At 38.6% G+C, this 20,840-nt stretch overlaps 1 protein-coding gene across 1 annotated transcript in view; it reads right to left on the minus strand.

Moving 5' to 3' along the window:
- Nucleotides 1-5,948: 5,948 nt before the first annotated feature.
- Nucleotides 5,949-20,840, minus strand: part of sstr3 (somatostatin receptor 3) — a 15,773-nt gene continuing 881 nt past the window's right edge. The window contains exon 2 of the mRNA XM_031862300.1: nt 5,949-8,068. Within this exon, the coding sequence (XP_031718160.1) occupies nt 6,556-8,010 (1,455 nt within the window). The 5' untranslated portion in view covers nt 8,011-8,068 and the 3' untranslated portion in view covers nt 5,949-6,555. The remainder of the gene's footprint in view (nt 8,069-20,840) is intronic.

A 20,840-nucleotide genomic window follows, 5' to 3' on the forward strand; every position in this document is an offset into this window, starting at 1 on the left:
AACTGCCGTATTACGAGTGTAGCTGTCATAATGCTGCAGGCGTTCGAGAGCTATGGTGTACATATATATATATATATATATATATATATATATATATATATATATATAATTAGCATCAAAACTATATTATCTATTATATATACATAGGCGACATGTATTTTAGCAGATACTATCACACCAGCCCTAGTTGCAACATTTTAATATCTGGTCTACCTTGACTTGACTATGTCAGAAATAATCCCGAGTACTATACTGCCCTCTGGTGGTCGTAGTGCGTAACTATATGTCTTTATAAAGTACGTTTTATTTTCACGGTTTTAACCGGAAATACTACTGTGCTATTGTGTCCAACATGATTCTAGCGGGGCGCAACTGTAATTACTCAATGTGACCACTAGAGGGCAGATATATACATTTACCCTCATACAATACATTGTCGTTCCCCAGTGTGGCCACTAGAGGGCAGTTAACACTCCTAATATTATATTTACTCATGACAACTGTTATGGTTGATGAATTCTGCTTTATTAGCTTTTAGTTATCAACTATGTATTTATTGATGGCTAACTTTAACTAGAGCCGTTGCAGGAGGTTAAACTTAAACGTATTACCTAAAATAAAATACTCCTCACCTTCACCAAAATATACTACATTCACAAACGTAGTATATTATTGCTGTAGTTACTAATAATATTGGTAATGAGTGCAGTTTTTCCAACCGTGACAACAAGAGAAAGGAAAGAGAACTATGAAAAACGATCTGTCATGATACTAATTCAAGTTAGCGTGTTTCTGATTGGATCAAAATTTTATTTTTGAAAGAATTGAACGGAAGTATTACGATGCTATCATGACTACGATACTTTGAGTGTAACTCCTCTCTGTGACCACTGGAGGGCAGCAAACACTCAAGAGTGTCAGGCAGAAAACTGTTACTAACACGGCTCAGTAACGAACATCAGTAAAAAACTGTGACCACTAGAGGGCGTCTCAATGCAATACTGTCACTTCCGGTGAATATGTTTTCAAATTAAGACAACCAAATAACCAAATAATAAAATAATAAAATAATAAAATAATAAAATAATAAAATAATAAAATAATAAAATAATAAAATAAAAAATAAAGAAATAAAAAATAAAACAAAAATAAAAAAATAAAAAGATAAAAAGATAAAAAAAATAATAATAAAATAATGTATTAATAATAATAATAATAATTATTATTAAAATAGTTTTTCTTCTCAATTACAATTACAAAGTGCTTTCCAAAGGAAAGACATAAGGAAAAAACACATACAGTATATGTACACATACAGCCCCAGATTTGTTTATTTCACATATATGGAGAAACACAGCCTCACAAACATGCCAAGGAAACAGCAGTGTCTCTAATATCTTATTATATCATATTATACTACTCACTATAACAAAGGCAAAGGTATTTGTGAAATTATATTTGACCCAATGTAATAATGCAAGTGATCATGCATTGCCCAGTGTGGCCCTAATATTTCCTGTTTCTAATTCTTATTTTTACACTCTTCTATTTATTCTAAAAATAATTTATTGCACAGTAGTTTTGCACGGCCTTAAGAGTATGTTTTCATCATAAGACTATCAATTCAAATAGGTAATGATACATATTGCCATCAAGTACCATCATTTGCACTTTGCATGTTGTTAAATGTACGTGAAACCAGAACAGCATTATTTTTTCACAAAAATAAAAGCCTGTACAAATTGAGAACAAAGCAATTTCCTGTTAAATCTCCTGTCCTTCCATTTCCTTCCACTTAGTTTTACACATGAAATTGAAAAAAAATCATCATTCAAGCTTTGTTCATGATCCACCAGAGCATTTTTCCTAATATGTTTTATTGGTAAATCTCCTCCATAACCACACCTCACTCACTCACACACAGATTGGTGTCTCTAGGAACATTCTGTGTGACAGATCCCGTTCTGTTCCGGTTCACTGAGCATCTTCTCTGCTGTCACTCATCGGGCCTCAAGTGTTTTTTATAAACGAACCTCTGGATCTAATGAAGATGTTGTTTATGCACCGCAAAGGTCAGGCAATCTGATTCATTTAGTAAGTGGTCATCCGTCTGTGTGATGGATGACAGCTACATGCAGTTGGTTGTCAGGTGGTGACATCTGGTCTTTTCAACATCTGCATTCAACAATTATCCTGAGACTTAACAAACAACTGATCGTAACTATAATAATAATAATAATGCATTTTATTTGTAACGCACTTTTCATTAAAAAAATCTCAGAGTGCCACAGAGCCAGTACATAGTAAAAAACATAGTTAAAACAGTTAAAACAAACTATAATAAAATAACTAGTAAGCATAAAAAAAAACAGTGAATGAACAGAAACAAAAGAAATAACTGACACTGATTTAGGTCAGAAACGCCTTCCTGAATAAAAAGGTTTTTAGGCCAGTTTTAAAAGAGACCAGTGTCTGTGTTGCCCTTAGGTGGTCACTCAAGTGCATGTCAACGGCTACAATCTCTGTGTGATTCCTGTCATTTGAAATGTGTTCTACGTTGCAACATCACCTGACAGCCGAGCTGTGACTCATATCAAACACACCCACATGTCGTCCTGCAGGGATCCTTGACGGCAGATGGTGAACGCAGCGTGAACAGAAGTTATTTTATATCTCGCCCGCTGATTATTTCTGTATTTTTACATCCTCACATCGATTTAAATGCCAACAGGTGGACAGTAACAAGATTACTGTAGTACATTTATGATCTACTGGTACTTAATACTTCAAATTGTATTTTGACTGTGTGAGACTTGATATTTTGTAGACATCACTTTGCTCCAGTCGTCATTTTAATATTTGATGAGTTCACATGACATTTTCTACAAAACATTCATGATCCCCAGAGGATAAGCCCTCATGAATTTGGTGATCCTAATGACTTATCCTATAGCGCGTTGACATTTGTGTCTGAGTGAAATAACTTCCATTATTTACTACAAACATTAATGGTCCCCTCAGGATTACTTTTAATTACTTTAGTGATCCCTTTACTTTCCATCCATCACCATCATCCGTCACTTTGTAGTTTATGATCTTACATGCAAAACCTTTGTTATAAAATTGTGCACATCTGTAGTTTTAAGTTACGCTCCCAAAACACAAATGTGCAAACTGCTTTTAGGTGAGAAAATGAAAGAGAGACAGGCTTCAGCGCGGGTGACGACTGAATGGTGAACATGAAGTCAGGAAACACAAGTGCTAGTGAGCTCATGAAAAGAACACGATGAAGGATATTTTATTAACACAGAGTACAACCACACAAAAACATTAACCACATTAACGCCACGTCATGAATACAAATTCCTTATTGAACGGAACGTCAGGTGTTTTATACTACAAATGATTTACAGACATACGAGGAAACAACGAATCCAGTCAGAGTTCGAAAGAAGCTATAAAATGTGCAGGAGATGTTTTATTATGTTGTATTTCTGGTGTGTCAATAGTTGTTGGCCTGATTATTCACTGATTAATGTGCTGCTGAGAATACTTCTGTCACTATGATCCCCACCAGGAGAATCATGCCATTGTTCACGTCCGTCCTTGTGCATCTCTGTGTCTGTCCACGGCTAATCTCTCATTCTGCTGCAGCAAACTGCATCTTATTTTAGGAGTCTCATTATGGCTGCATGCTCAAGGACCGCTCGTGGCTGCAGTGACTCACACTTTCTCCAAACACCTTTTATTGCCTGTTTTATACCGTCACTGACTGCCTGCTGAATCCTCACTCAATACTCCGACCCCCAGTCGCTGCTCTGCAGCCAGAGACACAGTAGGGTAAACCATTTGTTCACTTTTATTGATTTGGACGGACATTTTACTAACGGCTAACAGAACTTACATACACAATTGGTGTGTTTGACTCTGTTTTTGTCAAGATTGTATGACTTTGAGCTGATTGCCTGCACACATCGCTGCTTGTTTTTGAGTTGTTATGACGCCTGACAGCCCATTGGTGTCTAGACGGGGGTTTGGTCAACTGTAGGTTGTGTTCATTCATTAAATACAGCAGTGATTGCACTTTTCTAGTTCTGTCTGTCATCACTGAGACATTTTCTTGCTCAATTGTTGCTTTAATGAACTAATTAGTGCTGACAGTGTGTGGATTTCATAACCTCTCCTCTAAGTGATCTTCTCCCTCCTTTCTACAATTCAGTCTGTGAATAATAATAAATAAGTTAAATGTGTTGCAAGAAAAAATCCTTTCCAAGGAAAAGTGTGTCAAAGGAGGATTCTTTGCTTTTTATTCATGAATTGTTTACCTACAATACTGCTAATTACAACAAAGGTCAACAGTTTCATGAAAACACATATTTTTATTTATTACTCAATGGAAGATTTGTCTTAATGGCACAACATATTTAAACTGCAGCAGCACAATTATATAAAAAACAAAACACAATCAGGTTTATTTAATGTACAACAACAACCTGCAGAGAAATCCACCTTGACGAGATATAAAACTCAACATGATGATGAGAGTTCATGTTCTGTTCCTGCACTTTAATCGACACCAACACTTGAATTTAAGTGATGCTTTAAAGTAATAAAGACTACCCTGATTACCAGGGTAATAATCAAGCATTATTCTGTATTTGCACGTGCTGAATGTGCAACAGAATAAGCTGAGATATTTAGTCCGACCCCGAAGGGAAGCATTAATATTCATCAGGATCATGCGTGTTGTTGTTGTTGTTGTTTTGCACAGGGTTTCCATAGTTTCTCCAGCCAAAAAAAGTGAATAATTGGCTGTTAGAGTTAACTTGTCCATATTGTACGTGGGTGAGATTCTGTAGGCAGAGAACCACACTGAGTCACCAGCAGCATATCGACAGACTATCACCTCTCTGCGTACAGTGAGCACAGGTGGGTTATCAGCGAGGGGAGTCGGGGATCACGTGCGCGAGCAGTAAACTCTAGTAAACATCGTACCCACACAGAGAGAATCTAACACATACACCTCCACTCGCCCTGAACAAATCTGCGCCCTCATCAAACTGTCAACCGCCCTTCCAGGGGATTCTGACAAATAAAGTACAGCCAGGCAAATCCCTTTTTAATGTGCCTTTAATGATGGTTTCATGCTCCTCAGTGGATCTTTGCAGAAGGGTGAGCGTGGGCGTGTGTGCTGAAGGCCAGCCGAGAGCTGTAACAACCAGTTTCACTGTATTTACAGCCGGCTAAATATAACCGGAGACGGAGCGTGTGGTGCGTTTGCACTCATGAATGAACTGAGGTGAGTTCCTCATGAATGATGGAGAGTTTAGATTAAGAGGAAGATTATTTTCTTTTACCTGCATGGTACTCATCAGCGGTGGAAAGTGGAAATCAATACACAGTTAAATGTGCCAAAAGAAGAGGTGGAAGAAGTACCCAGATCATTTACTTAATTACCACAGTGTAGAAATACTCATAATCCTACTCAACGTTACTACGAGGAACTTCCATTTTCTGTTGGTTCTGTTGGTCCCTGTGGACTAAAGCTGTAGTGTTTCTGAGCACCAGAGTCCCTTTAGAAAACCTCTCATTTTACTGCAGCAGAGTCTGACAGTCTGATCCTCTCAGTCCTGGTTCTCCCGTGCCTCCCTTCCCTCCAGCGGGTCCGGCAATACGTCCTGGGTCTCCAGCAGCATGGTGTCGGCTCCCAGAGAGGAGGAGCTCTGCTCCTGGAGGAGGAAGAGGAGGAGACGCTGCTGCTGCCGGGAGCTGAGCTCTCCTCCTCCCTCCGGAGCTCCGACTGCAGGTCTGAGGCTGATCTGATCTGGGTCTGTCCACAGTGGACCGGTCTCTGCTGGAGGATCTGGGTCTGTCCACAGTGGACCGGTCTTTGCTGGAGGATCTGGGTCAGTTCACGGTGGACCGGTCTCTGCTGGAGGCCCCGCTGGAGTCTGAGCTGAAGGAGTTTCTGGTGAACCTGTATGATTTCATCTCCTCCATATCTCAGAATCAGAATCAGAATCAGAATCAGAATCAGAATCAGCTTTATTGGCAACACAATCCTGCAAACACAATCCTGGCAGCAATCATACCTCCCTTAAAACATTCATAAATATGATTTATAGGGGGTTGCAGTCATGGGAGTCCTTCCTAAATAAAGTCATACCATCGATGTTCAGCTATGGATGGTTGCAGTGAATGTTGGTTTAAGTTTATACAGTCAAATTTGAGCGAATGATTGATACATTATGGAATAAAAAGGCTAAAGTACCACAATCAACAAGATACATGTGATAAAAGTAAATAAAGGCACAACTTTGTACATTCATATTCATGCGTATGTACATGATATAAACAGGAATACATGATGTATGTTGGTAAAAGTTTAACAACTCCTTCAAATGTTAAAGAAACTTTGAGTCCATTGATGAAAAAAAGCAAGTTTTCCTCAAGTCTTCATTATATATCTGTTTTTTTTTTTTTTTTTTACAAACAGCTCAGTGTTGGCTGCCCCGTGTCGTAATACTGAGTTCACTGCAAGTAGCATACGATCCTTTATAAGTAACTTATCTCCAGTGAGGTGCTCTGGTCCAATGCTTCCTCTGGCAGAGTTTTAATGCTCCCATTTTTGGTTCCATTGAGAAGCAACGGTACAGTCAGCGTGGACCCGTTGGCTGCATCTTTCCCTTTCAAGTCCCCAGACTTGTCCTTCCTTTCTGGGGACAACAGCTCCGTTGCTCCCGGAGTCACTCCTTTATCCGACAACAGCGGCTGCGAGCTCTGTGGCTGGAAGCTGCCGTTGCCATTTTGGGCGATTCTGTAGATCTCATTCATTTCAGAGACGTCTTCCTCCTCTTCATCCTCTTCGGCCCTGATCGCCCGCCTCAGGCTCTCCCTGGGCATGATCGCCGACCTGCCCTCCTTCTGCTGTTGGCGCTCCATGGGCTCGTGGTTCTCCACCTTCCTTGTGGAGCGGCAGAGTGCTTTCCGGAAGCCCCTCTTGAAGTTGTCCGACAGGAAGCAGTAGACAATGGGGTTGGCGCAGCTGTTAGCGTAGCCGAGCACGACCACGAAATAGTAAAGGCCCTGGTACTCTGAGGGCAGCGACACCAGCAGGTTGATGATGTTGAGGGCGTAGAAAGGCAGCCAGCAGAAGACAAACACGGCGACAACAATCACGACCATGCGCGTCACTTTTCTCTCCGACTTCCTGCGCTTGGTAGAGGTGGCGTGGACCTTTTTACCCGAGCTGCGGATCTTGAAGACGATGAGCAGGTAGCAGAGGCAGATGATGAGAAGAGGGCAGAAGAATCCCACCGTGGAGGTGTAAATGATGAAAGCTGCCCGCCAGATGTTAGCCGGCTGCGGCCAGGCGATGTTACAGGTACCTCCGGCTTTCTGGATGTTGGCAAAGATCACCACAGGCAGGACGACGAGAAACGACAGAGCCCAGACGGTGCCGTTCACCACTTTGGCCACCTGGGGCCGCCGCCACTTTGACGACCGAATGGGGTGGACTACAGCGAGGTAGCGGTCGATGCTCATCACGGTCAGGCAGAAGATGCTGGTGAACTGGTTGATGGAGTCGACCGTCATCACCAGTCGGCACATGAAGGAGCCGAACGGCCATGACTGGAGCGTGTTCTGAACCGCCAGGAAGGGCAGGCCGAGCATGAAGAGCTCGTCAGCGATGGCTAAGTTGAGGATGTAGATGTTGGTCACCGACTCTATCTTTGAATAGTGCAGCACAATGTGAATCACCAAAGTGTTTCCGCCGAGGCCGATGATACACACGATTATGTATATGAGCGGTATGAGGACCCCCGCCACGCTGGGACCTGAGGACACATCTGGGATGCTGGAGTTGGTGGAGTTTAACAGCGTCTCGTTCAGATCGCTGTCGTTGAACATGAGCAGAAACAGGGGGAGTCCGGGCGACGGACTGGCGAAGCTGCCGTTCTCCCACGTCTCATCCGTCATCTCTAGCACGGGAAGCGAGATGGCACCCATGTGATGTGCTCTTTCTGTTGCTTCGTCCTTCTGTTGTCTCAGCTCCCGCCCATCTGTTCTGTTGGAGGGAAAACTCAATTAGTTATCTAAGTGAATAATTTTCTATTTTTGTGTAATTTCTGAGGAGACTGGAAAGAATTAAAACACATTTTTGTCTCCCAATGACAAAAGAGAGATTCTTTACCGACACGGTAAGCTTACGTCCAATGATTAACTGCTGCTGACTTCAAAAGCACATTTCTTTCTTTATTTGAAAAACTGTATATTTGCACATTTTTAACCTTGAAAACCTCCAGCAGGTATTTGACTGAGATCTAACCAAAGGTGTTTGTGCCAAGTTATGCTGCATAGTAATTTTTGCTGATATGATCCTTTTGTTTTAGGGACATTTTAGTTTAAATCATTTTGAAATGACACACTTTCACTACACATTGAGTTAAAATATATGTAGGAGATTTGTTAATTATATCAAATCTACCTGAATGTTGTAACTCAGAAACATTTATTTATGATTACAGGATGGTTTAATTATTTTCAGTCATTTTTTTAATCTGAGTGCCTGTCACAGTATTTGATGAATGCTTCATAATTTGCACATAACGTTCAGCATCTTAACATTGTAAATGTTTACCATTGGATTTTAATCAGTTACATTTTTAAAATAAAAGCAGACTGCTGATGATCCTTTCCCCAAGATTATACAAGTAGCAAAGAGCATACGGCTATTAATGTATGCAGAAGAAGCCTACAGATGTATTTGTTAATGTAGAGTAAGAATGACTTTGAAAAACGTTGATTGTACCGCTTTACCGTCGATAATGTTGCCTGACTTTACACTGCAGTAAATCGCACACTCAGACAAAATGCTGATTGCTTTTTCTGTTCATGAATGGATCCCAAAGGTTGTTTTTATATGAGACACTAAAACGTGCTTCAATCAATTGCAAGTTCCATTATTTAAATATCCTTTGAGACTATTTTAATATGCAACAGACCCTCGATACAAACTTAGTGAAAGTAATCAAAAAGAGAGAAATTAAAAATATTTTCTATATATTCTGGTGCATTCTCTTTTCCAATACATTTCAGATGAATGGCTGCAGTGTTGAAGTAATCTGCAATTATGTCGCAACAGCACTCATGAGTATAGTGATATTACAATGAGAGGAAATGTTTGCAAACACATCCACCATTTCAGTGATTTAGTCAGTTTGGGTCTTCGTACATTGAAATTCTGTTATGAGAACTGAGAACAAAACAATCATTAAAAACTGTAATGTCATCAACATGTTTACAATGAAAAACACAGGAAGCAGGCAAAGATAACACTCAGAGCGAGTAGCAGAGAGACAAAAAGAAAAACAAAGGATACTGATAAAACGATGCAGATGGGGATGAGGTGGATATGAAACGATGTGTCAGACAGGAAACAATTAAACTGGGTGAAGATGGATGTTTGCAGGTAGATTGATTTGACCACAGCAGCTATATGTGGTCGGACTATTGATACGGCAGGTAAATTAAACAGAGTGTGTTCCCACATGTGGGCCATGCTGATAATTGATATTTCATTGGCAACCCAGCAGCTTTCTGGTTAACATGAACTGGGAACATCCAGTACTGGGAGAGGAGAGTCGGCTGGCAGACACTAACTGGAGCTGACACTGTTGGTAAATATCTTCTAGCAGATGGTGCACTCGCCCACACATTCATACAGTCATTTTAATTTAGTAATGAAGAAGAAACAAAAGAATGAGCATTTATTCGGGTTAATATTAGCTTCACTAGCAGTGTGAGGCTAAGGATGTCAATATTGGTCCGTCGGTCCAGAGTTACATATCTCAACAACACAGATGGATTGTCACTTAATTTTGTACAGACATTCATGTTCCCCAGAGGATAAATTGTAATGAATTTAACTGCAAAAATATCAGCCTCAGCTGTACTTTGTGTTCAGTGGGAATGTTAGCATGCTAACGCGCTAAACTAAGACCAAAACATGATATACGTTACACCTGTGCAAAAACAAAACAAAAATACAGAATATTCAACGATCCAAACCTTTGACACCAAGACCGACACAAATATTTCAAATATTTGTAATGCATGCAACAAAAAATGAAAAGGTTCACACCATCACACAATTATAGATTCATCATTGTCTTTACGAAAATAAACCCCGTAAATCGTTATTCCAAGTGAACAATTGTATTAAAGTTGTCATGTTATTGTAACGAGTGTCTTCATTGCACAGGTTCATTCATGACTGGACTGAATCATATGTGGTTATTATATTTACATGTTTATTATGTCGAAATATAATACTTTAAGATTTAATGGTCAGTTTACAATCAGCCTTAAAATACCTCCGGGGCTCAATGGACTTATCAAGGGAAGACAGTGAGCTCATAGACTTCAATTGCTGGTGCAGTCATAATAAAATGAATCCAATGCTGTCACTAATCCTCTATTGTCAGGTTAACGTTTACCTCTCACAACGTCTACATGTTATTTCTGACACGTTTAATGTCCACAGCAAAACGTCAGCTAATGCACTTGGAAATTAATTGTTCTCTATATATAACGTGAGCAAAAGTTATTTTTTTAATTGGCTGGTTTGTTTATATTAAATTTGCAGAGATTCATGTAGGTGCACTGAAAAACACTATTTGTTGTGAATCGGCTCATAGAAAGAAATGGGTTCCAATTTTTAAATTGACATGTGATTTATTCGCACAAATTATGCGCAATTGTACTGCAAATACCTTAAGTATAATCAAGAAAATGATAGTTACTTTCAACAAACTGAACTTAAATGTAACACAATACTATATACTACAAATACAAGCACAGTACAGCAGGCATTCACGTATGCAGTTTCATTTCACTCTTCATCAACTACACAGCTGTACCACAGAGAAGTCAATCTTTTACCACAATAAAAGCATCACGAGCACCATTTCAGAGGAAATATCTTCGACCATCTCCTTTTTTTCAAAATGTTTGATGTTGCCTTCAGAAAATCAACAGTGAGAAAAACACAGATGTGACTCATTGATACAGTTCATCAAACAACCTGACTCAAAGGTTATTGTCACCTCGGTGGCGACAGCTGCAGAGTCTATTAAAAAGGTTTCCAGTGACTCTGCCTACCTGGAGTTCAATTTAAAAGACACAAGAAAAACAAACAAACAGAGAAAACAACAAAGAAAATCAAGAAAAGTGTTGTGTGTCTTTTTTATGAGACCAGAGTAGTTTCTCTGATTTCACCGCATGGTCACATTAATCATTTTTCAATATCTCCCAATTCCTTGTGATTGCGGACATTTCACATTGAATTTGACAATCTGGATCACCATGGAAACCAGAGAGGGAGAAAACCCAGAGATCCATGTCCTAAATCAAACACAAGCAAATAAACGGGAGCACATGGCAGCAAAACGAGGAGAGATTTTTACCCTTCTTCTCTAGTGAAACACAGTAAATACGCACTTGTCTCCTGGTCCTTTGTGATGAATGAGAGGTACAATAGAATAAAAACAGCCATGTCGTGCAGCCATTGAAGGGTAATTTCATCATAACCAGGATTAGATCCATATATTGGCTTCCTTGAACCCTGATCTTGTACTTCAATTAAATATCAGCTCTTGACCAGAAATGTAAAAATGTAAAAACAGAAGCTTCTCTTGTATCACGGCTGCAATCTGTGAAACCACAGAGATGTTATCTGTGATGCTCCTTTGCATTTATTATTGATTCAAATACGATTGTCTCCGTCCATTGATTAGTTGTTGTGCGTCAGGATATTTTTTGTCCCAGTTGTCTCATTTTGCCACAGCAGCTCCGGCAGTGTGCATGCAGATATTACATTTGGTTAGATTGTTGCCAGTTATCATCATTCATGTGTGAAGATCAATCTTTTTAATATTGCTAAACTTGCTTTTGTTTTCCCTGCATGTTCACACCGTTCTAAACAGAATATATTCTGGTTTCATCGTTAGTGAAGTCCAAACAGACCCAAAATATAAGAAATGGCTGTTTCATAAGTCAAAAGGAACAGAAAGATTTTATTTTTATGCCCCTTGTGTTGTCCAGCAGTCGGCCAGAGAACAAAAGAAACCACAAAATAAGGGAGCGAGCGACCACTTCATGCAACATATCATCATAAAACGGTTCTTATGATATCCAACGAAAAAACATAATCCTCATTTTTCGTGCATTTTAAGTCCAGCAACACGTGTCAATTTCTGCTTGTTACATGAATACAGTATTTTCAAACAACTCAGTTAGGTTTAGGAAACAAAACTACTGAGTTAGGTTTAAGAAAAGATCATGAAATAAGGTTTCAGAAAAGATTGTCGTTTGGGTTAAAATAACCACCGAAGTGCTGTTACTGATGGAGGCAAGTTATGTGACAAATAAATCCACATTGACTTCTCGTTTCACAACAAACCGCGGTCTCCTGACTAAAAGATCACTGTTTATTGGACTCATCCACATCCCCTCTCGCCCGCCAGGTGTGTGTTTTAGTGGTCTTTATACTTCCTCGTCCAAGATTTCGTGGATAACATACGGAAAAACATTTTGTGGGGTATCTATGAATTACGGCGCATTGCTTTTCGTAGGTAGGATGCTGGATCCAGCCTGCTTCATACCTTTCGGGCAGATCGGATAGCAGATATCATGTAAGCTAAGAAGTGTAAATTAAGACGTATTTGTTTGTGTTGGCTTTGGATAGCTGTTAGCTACCCAGCTGTTACTGATATCGGATACTGAAGAAGTGTTATCGATGAGACTTTTGTCATCTGATCGTGTCAGGACGCATTAACTGTCACGTCTGTGACAAAATCAGGACAATCTATCAAATGTAGGTCTCACTGACTCTGGGACCTTTTTTCTATACTATTTCAAACAATCAATGAATCGAGAAAACAATAAGCACATTAATCAATAATGAAATAATTAATAGTCTTCTTAAAAAACAAACTAAGATTAGTAGAATCATCTCCTTCAGCCTGCAGTGCAGCTGTAACATCAACTGTGACCCCTCAGAGAAATCAATTTACTCCCTCCTCTGGAACGCCCTGAAGTCTGATATCTGCATTGTCTTTGTCACATTTCATTCCGCCTCATTAATCTTTGTACGAAACACTTGAAGACCTTTCAGGCCCGACAGACGTCTCTGAAAGAGGAAATCCATTCAGGTTGTAAATTGAGGTTCTGAACTGCTGCTGATGTCACGTCCTCGTCTGTCCGTCTTTTCTTAGAATGACGCGACGGGAGAACAATCAGTGTAGGTCATGTGACCAACGCACCAACATTCAGTCTGAATGTTAACTATCAGACTGAATGAGATCTTTCTGCTTTGACTGTAAAACCAAAAGATGCAACTCTATGAGGCCAAAAGCAGGACACTTTGTGAGAACATCAGATAAAGAGGACACCCGGCTATAAATAAATCCGTATTTGAATCTTCCGATGTCCGCTGCTTTCGATTGGTCGGTGTGATCTGTATCCAGGACTCATCTCTTGTGGTCACGCTGTGACTGGTGACACATTTATTCCACTTTGTTTATCCACCGATTCACTCTGGACAGTTTTAAATGATTCATCTGCAAGAAATAATGTTTTATATACGACTAACTTGCAACAGCAAATATAATTTCAAGGAAACATATTTCCAGGTGGATTTCTAGAAACATAATGAAGAAATGTTAACTAAAGAATCTGTAAAGTCACAAAAATGTTGAAACTGAAAACTTTCCATCAAAATGTCCAGTCGTGCAATAAAAATCTTTTTAAAACCTCATTTTATTGTTAAAACAAATGTTTTTATTTATATAGTTATTTGTCATAATTATTTTACTCTTTCATCTTATTTTTACATTTATTTTTCATAAATATTTTTATGTTATTATAATTTTTTTGTGTTGCTCTTTTAAACTGTATTGTTCTGACTTTGTATTGATATGTTTTATCTTTTCTCTACAGCACCTTGGAGCTACATCTGTCCTGATTGTGGTTTAGTACAAAAATCAAAAAATGTGTCTACAAAACAAGACGCATTATATTAAAAGTGACTTTGTTTGCACTGTAAACAGACACACTAGCTGCACTTCTGTTGTATTTCTGCGGTTGTATTAAATTCCACTTCCTGTTACAACCAGGAGGTAAATATCAAGGATTACAACTTTTAATTGTTTTGTCAGATTAGGTCTCTCAGTTCATTCACACAATCTTGGACTAAACAAACTAAAGTCTTTGTTTTTTACCAGAAGTGCGTCAGGTGGTAGAACAAACCTGCAGCTATCAGAGCGGCTGAAGGTGAAAGTCTCCTTATCTCAAACATGTTTCTTGGAAGTGACCGGGACACAAATTACAAGTACTACAAACGAACAGTACATTTCTTCACAGTGAGTTCTGGAATAATTTAGCAAACATGAGAATGTTGCACTGATTAAACAAAACCATTTACGACTAACAGTAACGTGTTGAGAATGAGGAGGCTTTGTAATCGTCTGTGAAAATCATTTTTCACAATATAGACAATTAAGTTTTTCCTAAATCAATACAATTATTCAGAAGTTCTCTTTATATTGTAGGCTACATTGTGAAGAATTATAAAAATAAAACAAGAATAAACATTTTTGGATAATTTACCAGTTGAACTTAAAATAAGTAAGATGCACTATAAACTCGTACATAAATAAATAAAAATACCTCTTTCACATTATATTACTTTTTTAATCACAAATTTATATACAAATATGTTTTTGGGAAGTCCTCAGAAGAAGGTTTCTCAGTAGCTTCCAAAGTGATGGCCCTATATATAAAGAGGTCTGGTTAAATTCAAAGATCCCTTTCAGACACGTTTAAAGTCCTATAAAAACACAAAAACGTTTTATTACCAAGAACAAACTCAAACAGATAAAAGAAAATATAGTAAAACGCTGTCTAATCGAATGTCCATTGATTATAGATTGAGACATTTCTTGGTGTTGAAACAGTAATGTATCCATAACAGTGTATTCTCGGTGTTAGCTCCCTGTCTGCACGCCTTTCAGTCCTGCATGTTTGGCTTGATGTTCATCCATCTATGTTTTCAATGTGGTATTATAAATGATTATCTATTCTTCCCGACGAAAGGTTTGCCAACGTATTCAAAGGAACCTTAGATGAGTTAGTAAATGTGTGGTCCCCTTTAGTACGTATTTTGGTCATGAATGGCCAACAATAACCTGTTTGAAGTAGATTGTGCTTCATTATATTGCAAATTTCTCCCCCTTGGGTTTTGTCCTTTTGTTTTATTATTTATTTTGTTTACACTATATGTGTTTATTTTGAGACATTAGAACAAGAAAATAGTTTAATTTGACCATGTGTGTAAGTTGCTCTCCTGATATGTTATGTTTTTGTATTAATAGGAGACACAATTTCCTTGTAGCTGCTTATAACTTATAGTGAGTTATAAACCATTTATGAAATGTTTATAGAGTGCTCATGTAAATGCTCTCGGCACACAATCTATGTGACAAGGGACAAAATATAAGCACATAATATAACATCAATCATCAACACAATGATGATAAGCTGCAGGTAAACAAGGTGAGGAAACATTTGTGTCTCACGCAGGTTTGAACTGCAGGAGCGGAAATGCCAACATCTTAGCTGTGGAGCGCCGAGCCGTGCGTCCATCACAAAGGTCAGAGTCTCTGAAAAGCCGGAGCACTTGAAAGGTTCAGAGTATTTCAGAGAGGAGCTTTGTCATCCTGACAGCAGCCCAGATCAACAGAGGTGTTCAGGTGCACACCAAGGGGCACATCAGTTTCTACTTTCCTTCAGAATTATCTTTCATGCCACTTTAAACTCGCTTGTAGTGCTGAACCTACAGAGAATTATTACCTGAATCTGCAGCTGCCCTCAGCTTCACTGCTTTGGTTCACTGTCACCGTTTTAATGTGCATTTTCAATTTGCACATGAAGAAAAATGTAAAAAAATGACTGGACTTGAAGAAAGAAGGGAAATATGGTGCATCACTGCAAACTGCAATGGAAACAGACTTTGTGAATAAATGATGACGTACATGAAGCATGTGACTTGTGAGCTGAAAACATCCGGTCTGTGTGGAGCGATGAGGAGACTGTTTCATTAATACATGAAAGAAACAGAAATGTCTCATTTCCATCATGCTTTCCAATTCATTTTTAAATCGTTTGACGTTTGACTGGAGCTTTTAATGACGTCATCTTATTGTGTCTTCTTCTTCTGCAACGGCTTGATAGAAACGACTGGTCCTAATATTCACAAAACAATAGTGGTGGGAAATTTACATTTTCTTTTGCTGCTTTTCTGGAAATTTGGTTAAATTCAATTTCAGTAAAGTACATTGTGTCTGTCACACAACCGGTGAACATAGTGGAGCGTTTAGCAGCTAAAGTGACAGAAATGTCCCTCAGGAGTTGGTGGAGACCAAAATCAGAGTTGAAAGAGAGAGAATACTGGACTAAGACTCATCAGGTGACACAAACACAAAGATTCCTAATAAATCCTCATGTTGCTCTGTAACTGCTGGGTGTCTAAATAAAGCAACTGTTTGCTAACAGATCAACATATCAACTTAAAAGCTGATGATATGTCACTTCTGTGTTCAGCTTGTTCTGTTGGCGAAGAGATAAAGATGAGCATTGCATCAACTCTTCCCTCATCTCACCTATGGTGGCTGCACAGTAGGAAGAAACTGAAACTGTAAATGTAATTGCATTAAAAATGGAATTCAAAAAATGAGGGGAACATTTTTTAATTGATTAATATCATAGTTTTAAATTAACGCTGTCAAAACTTGTGAGGTCATAGTTTAAAGACACATTTAATCCATTGTTCAAAATGTTCACTCCTGCTTCACAAAGCCAATCATGCCGGAGTCATTGAGCGCCGACGTGACTCAGGAGTGAGAAAGCAGGTGAGGGTCATGGCAAAGGACATTAGCAGAGCTGTTTGAATAGCCTATTTGTCAAGCTCACTTTTGTATTTTTCCTCTCGAGAGCCGAAAAGGGAACATTCAGCGTTTTGCCAAGCGGCCAACTGAACGCTTGGCCCTGAGCCGACGCGAGGGGAGGAGAATCATTATTATAGTTCACAACATAGAAGGAAGGTGATGCAAAGATGTTAATGAATGCTGCAAAATCGGTTAATTACTTCATATTGACTAAGATGTGGCCTTTACGTTAGCGCATCTAAAAAGTGTACAAAATACAGAAGTGTTTTCCCATCGGACTAATATTGAGCTGTGATAAATACGCTTAGATATCACATACGAGTAAACCATGATCATAGTTTGAGTCAGCAGAGTGAAAGGTGGATCAGTCTGGCAGTAACCATAGCAACAATACAGATGCTAAACACTTTTACTTAAAAAAATAATAATCTAAGCATGTTTCTTTTGGTCTATAGCCATGCAATCATGCTCTCTGAGGTGCCCTGATGAAGTCAATAATAGACAATAACACACTCTGGCCACTCATTTTTCCAGGGTTGAACATCATCCATGAAACATGATGTAACAATAAGACATTAAGGTAAACAGAGGCCGGCCATTTCATTTCACTCCTCGTTAACTGCACAGCTCTACTTCACAATATTTACTCATTTCAAAAGAGAGTTATGTCACAAATATGTTGGACCATCTATTTCAGTAAACTTGGACTTTTTTTTGAAATGTCTGATGTTGCTTTGAAACTGTCAGCAGAGAGAGCCAATGTGTGCTGAGTGGTATCGATCTTTTGGTCTCGGGAAGATTTCACTAAATACTGAGCTATTCTGTCTGAATACGCTGCAAGTAAAGGGAGCATCTACAACCATTAGATATCACCGTGAAACGTCCCCAGTTGATTACTTACATCATAAATGAGTCGGCAATTTTGCACTTTAGGCTCCCTCGTCTAGAAGTCATTGTGTTTTTTGAATGGGTTTTTCGTTAGACGCCTGAAAAGGGTCTGTGGTTAACACAAGCTGAAGAGATTTTACAATTTTGTTCTACCATTAAAATATGTCAGTAAACATCCGTATTGTGAATTTTGAAGCTTTAAAGTGTCTTAAAAAAGGCGGTTGCTATGAAGTGGCTAAATCAGACTATACAATCTTTCAACCTTTAAAGATGTATGATAAAATGATATTCATTTTGAAGACACTACAGGTGAATGGGGTAAAATAAAAAATAAAATGAAGTAGGTTTCTTCCCAAGTTGATTACTTACATTAAGACAAATGTTTTTAGTATTACAAGTTTTCTGAGATTTGATGTTTAAATATGCAAATAAGGTGTTATCTAATGCTAACTTTTGGTGAATTTAGGAGAAATCTACAAACAACAGTAGACAAAGTAGTAAAATAAGGATGTTTTATTTCCACTATTCTGAAAGAAGACATATTCTCCAATCTCAAAATTGATCAGTGCATGAAACTATATTTTTGCCTCAAGTCTTATCATCTTTGTGCATTTCATTTGATTGTTTCAATAATTTTGCCGCTTACCCACTAATTTATTACAAAGTCATACGGTTATTATCTTCATCTGTATAATAAAACTTAAATATGTACTCTGAACTGCATCTGTATCCATGTGCAGTTAAAATACTTCAGATGATAATCAGTTTGTCAGGTTGCACTCGTCCTTGTTGACAGACTGTTGAAAGCTGCTCTGCTGACGACTTTTCACACCATGTGTCGTCTCTCACACGTCAAAAAGAACAGCTCAGCGATATCACGCTTTGTCTGCTGGTTTGTTTAATAGTTTAGCCGATTTATTCAGATAAACAGCACATGGCTCTCAACAAAGGATAAATAACAGCTTTAGATCCGTACACCTTTTTACAGGAGAGGATCAGTGAACTGGTCTCAGTTCTATTAGATATTCTTTAATCCATGGAGTCCAAAATGTATTCACAATCCGCTGTCTGTATTTCCACCCAACAGACCTTGATTTGTGTTACAAAGTCTTTGGCGTAACACGAAACGTCTGAATGCTAAACTATGTCTTGAGATTTACAACACAATGGTTCATCAAAATCTACTCCTTGTATTTCCACTAACTGTGTGTACATGCTTCAAACAGCGGACTCAAGTTCTACAGAATTCCGACATGATTGTGACCGTTTCAGAGCAGCAAGTGTTTTAGTTAAAATAGCGACGTGTTAACTGGAGATGCATCCGAGGTTGCTCGTAGTAATCTACTTGGTTGGTGTAGATATTAACACAGATGAGTCTGTATTTAAACATGTTCTGTTGGTGTTTTTTCCACAGATGCCGTGACCGCGCGCAACCACGGACACATTCGGTTGAGGGTCACCAGTTAACACAGTCACTCGTTAAACGGAAGTACCGGCTGCGTCCATTTTGAAACTCAACAACAGTCAACAACTCTGGTTTTGTCTGCTGAAGTATAGCTCAGGATTTTACTGACTGAAACACGGCAGCTGGTGCTGTCTGTGTGTCACACGTGCCTGAGACTCGGAGTTTGTTTATCTATAACTTTGTTTTTGATCTAAACATTCGTGGGTCGTAAAAGATGATAATTTGACAGGCTTGTGCGGACGCTCAATGGAGCTCCCTGTTTGCCGCCAAGTTGGAACATTGTTTTTTGAAAGCGACTAACTATCAAACCAGTCCTTTAAATGGTGGAGCGGATGAAGAGCAGGAGAAGTTGAGCTTCACTCAAAAGCAACTTGTCGCATGTCGTCATTGACGATCGTTAATCATTAATTAAAAGCTTCAACAACAAAATAAGTTTGAAGATCCATCAGTGATGCAGCCTGTGACAGAAAACACTCTCCGTCCCTCATGTCATTAAACCTTTCAATCCTCAGCTGTTTTCCAGCTGCGACAGTAAATGTCCCGTCATGACTGAATGAGGAGCATTTACATAAAAAAAGCATCAACAGCTTGATGAAACCATTGTTTTTTTATGTATTTAAAGTCTGAAAAGGGCTAAAGAGGAGAGAACACCTCCACCTGTTAGATATGGTTTTTCTTTAAAGAGGCACCAGATTGTTTCCACTTTCTGACCTCTTAAAATGCAATTTTGTCTGAAATTGCAGTGGGTTGTACTGATTAACGCACCTGTGGTGTGTGTGTGTGTGTGTGTGTGTGTTTGTATGTGTGTCTGAATGATTTCATAATTTTGCAATTACAGTGTGAATGCATCACAATTTAAATTTCCAGGATCACACGTTGAATACGAATTGAATCCTTTGCTTCCATATCATGATTTACAGAATATATCATGTCGGATGGTAATCACGCTCACACTGTAATGAATCCATCTTTTTTCCAGGAAAAATATGTATTTTGTCCCACGAGCTGAACTGACTGTAAAAAAAAAAATCATGATACAATTCTCAGAAAGAAGATTCATCAGTTCAGTCCTCCCGTGTTAACGATGACAAATACATTTTAACCAAGCAAAACCAAAACAATAATACTTATTGAGAAAAAATGGTATAAAAATACAGATTTTGTCCACATGATTTACCTCTAGTGGGAGAGAGACGGATCTGATGTTCCAAAATATGTCCGAAGCATTTAAAAAAATATATATGATTTTTTTCAGTTCAGCCGGGATATTTTTGTTTTGGTTGTAAAGTGTTAGGTTACTGTGTCAGTTTCTTAATTATGCTTGACAGAGATGAGACTTTTACAGAAATCAACTACAAAGAGATGCAAAATTATGTAGAATAACGCAACATAGTGATAAAAAGATGCTAAATGACTAAAGAGAGACATAAAATGACTACAAGGAGACTCAAAACGACTACAAGGAGACACAAAATAACTAC

This window comes from Anarrhichthys ocellatus, unplaced genomic scaffold (genome assembly GCF_004355925.1).
Source record: "Anarrhichthys ocellatus isolate YVR2014 unplaced genomic scaffold, GSC_Weel_1.0 scaffold26, whole genome shotgun sequence".
Taxonomy (NCBI): Eukaryota; Metazoa; Chordata; class Actinopteri; order Perciformes; family Anarhichadidae; genus Anarrhichthys; species Anarrhichthys ocellatus.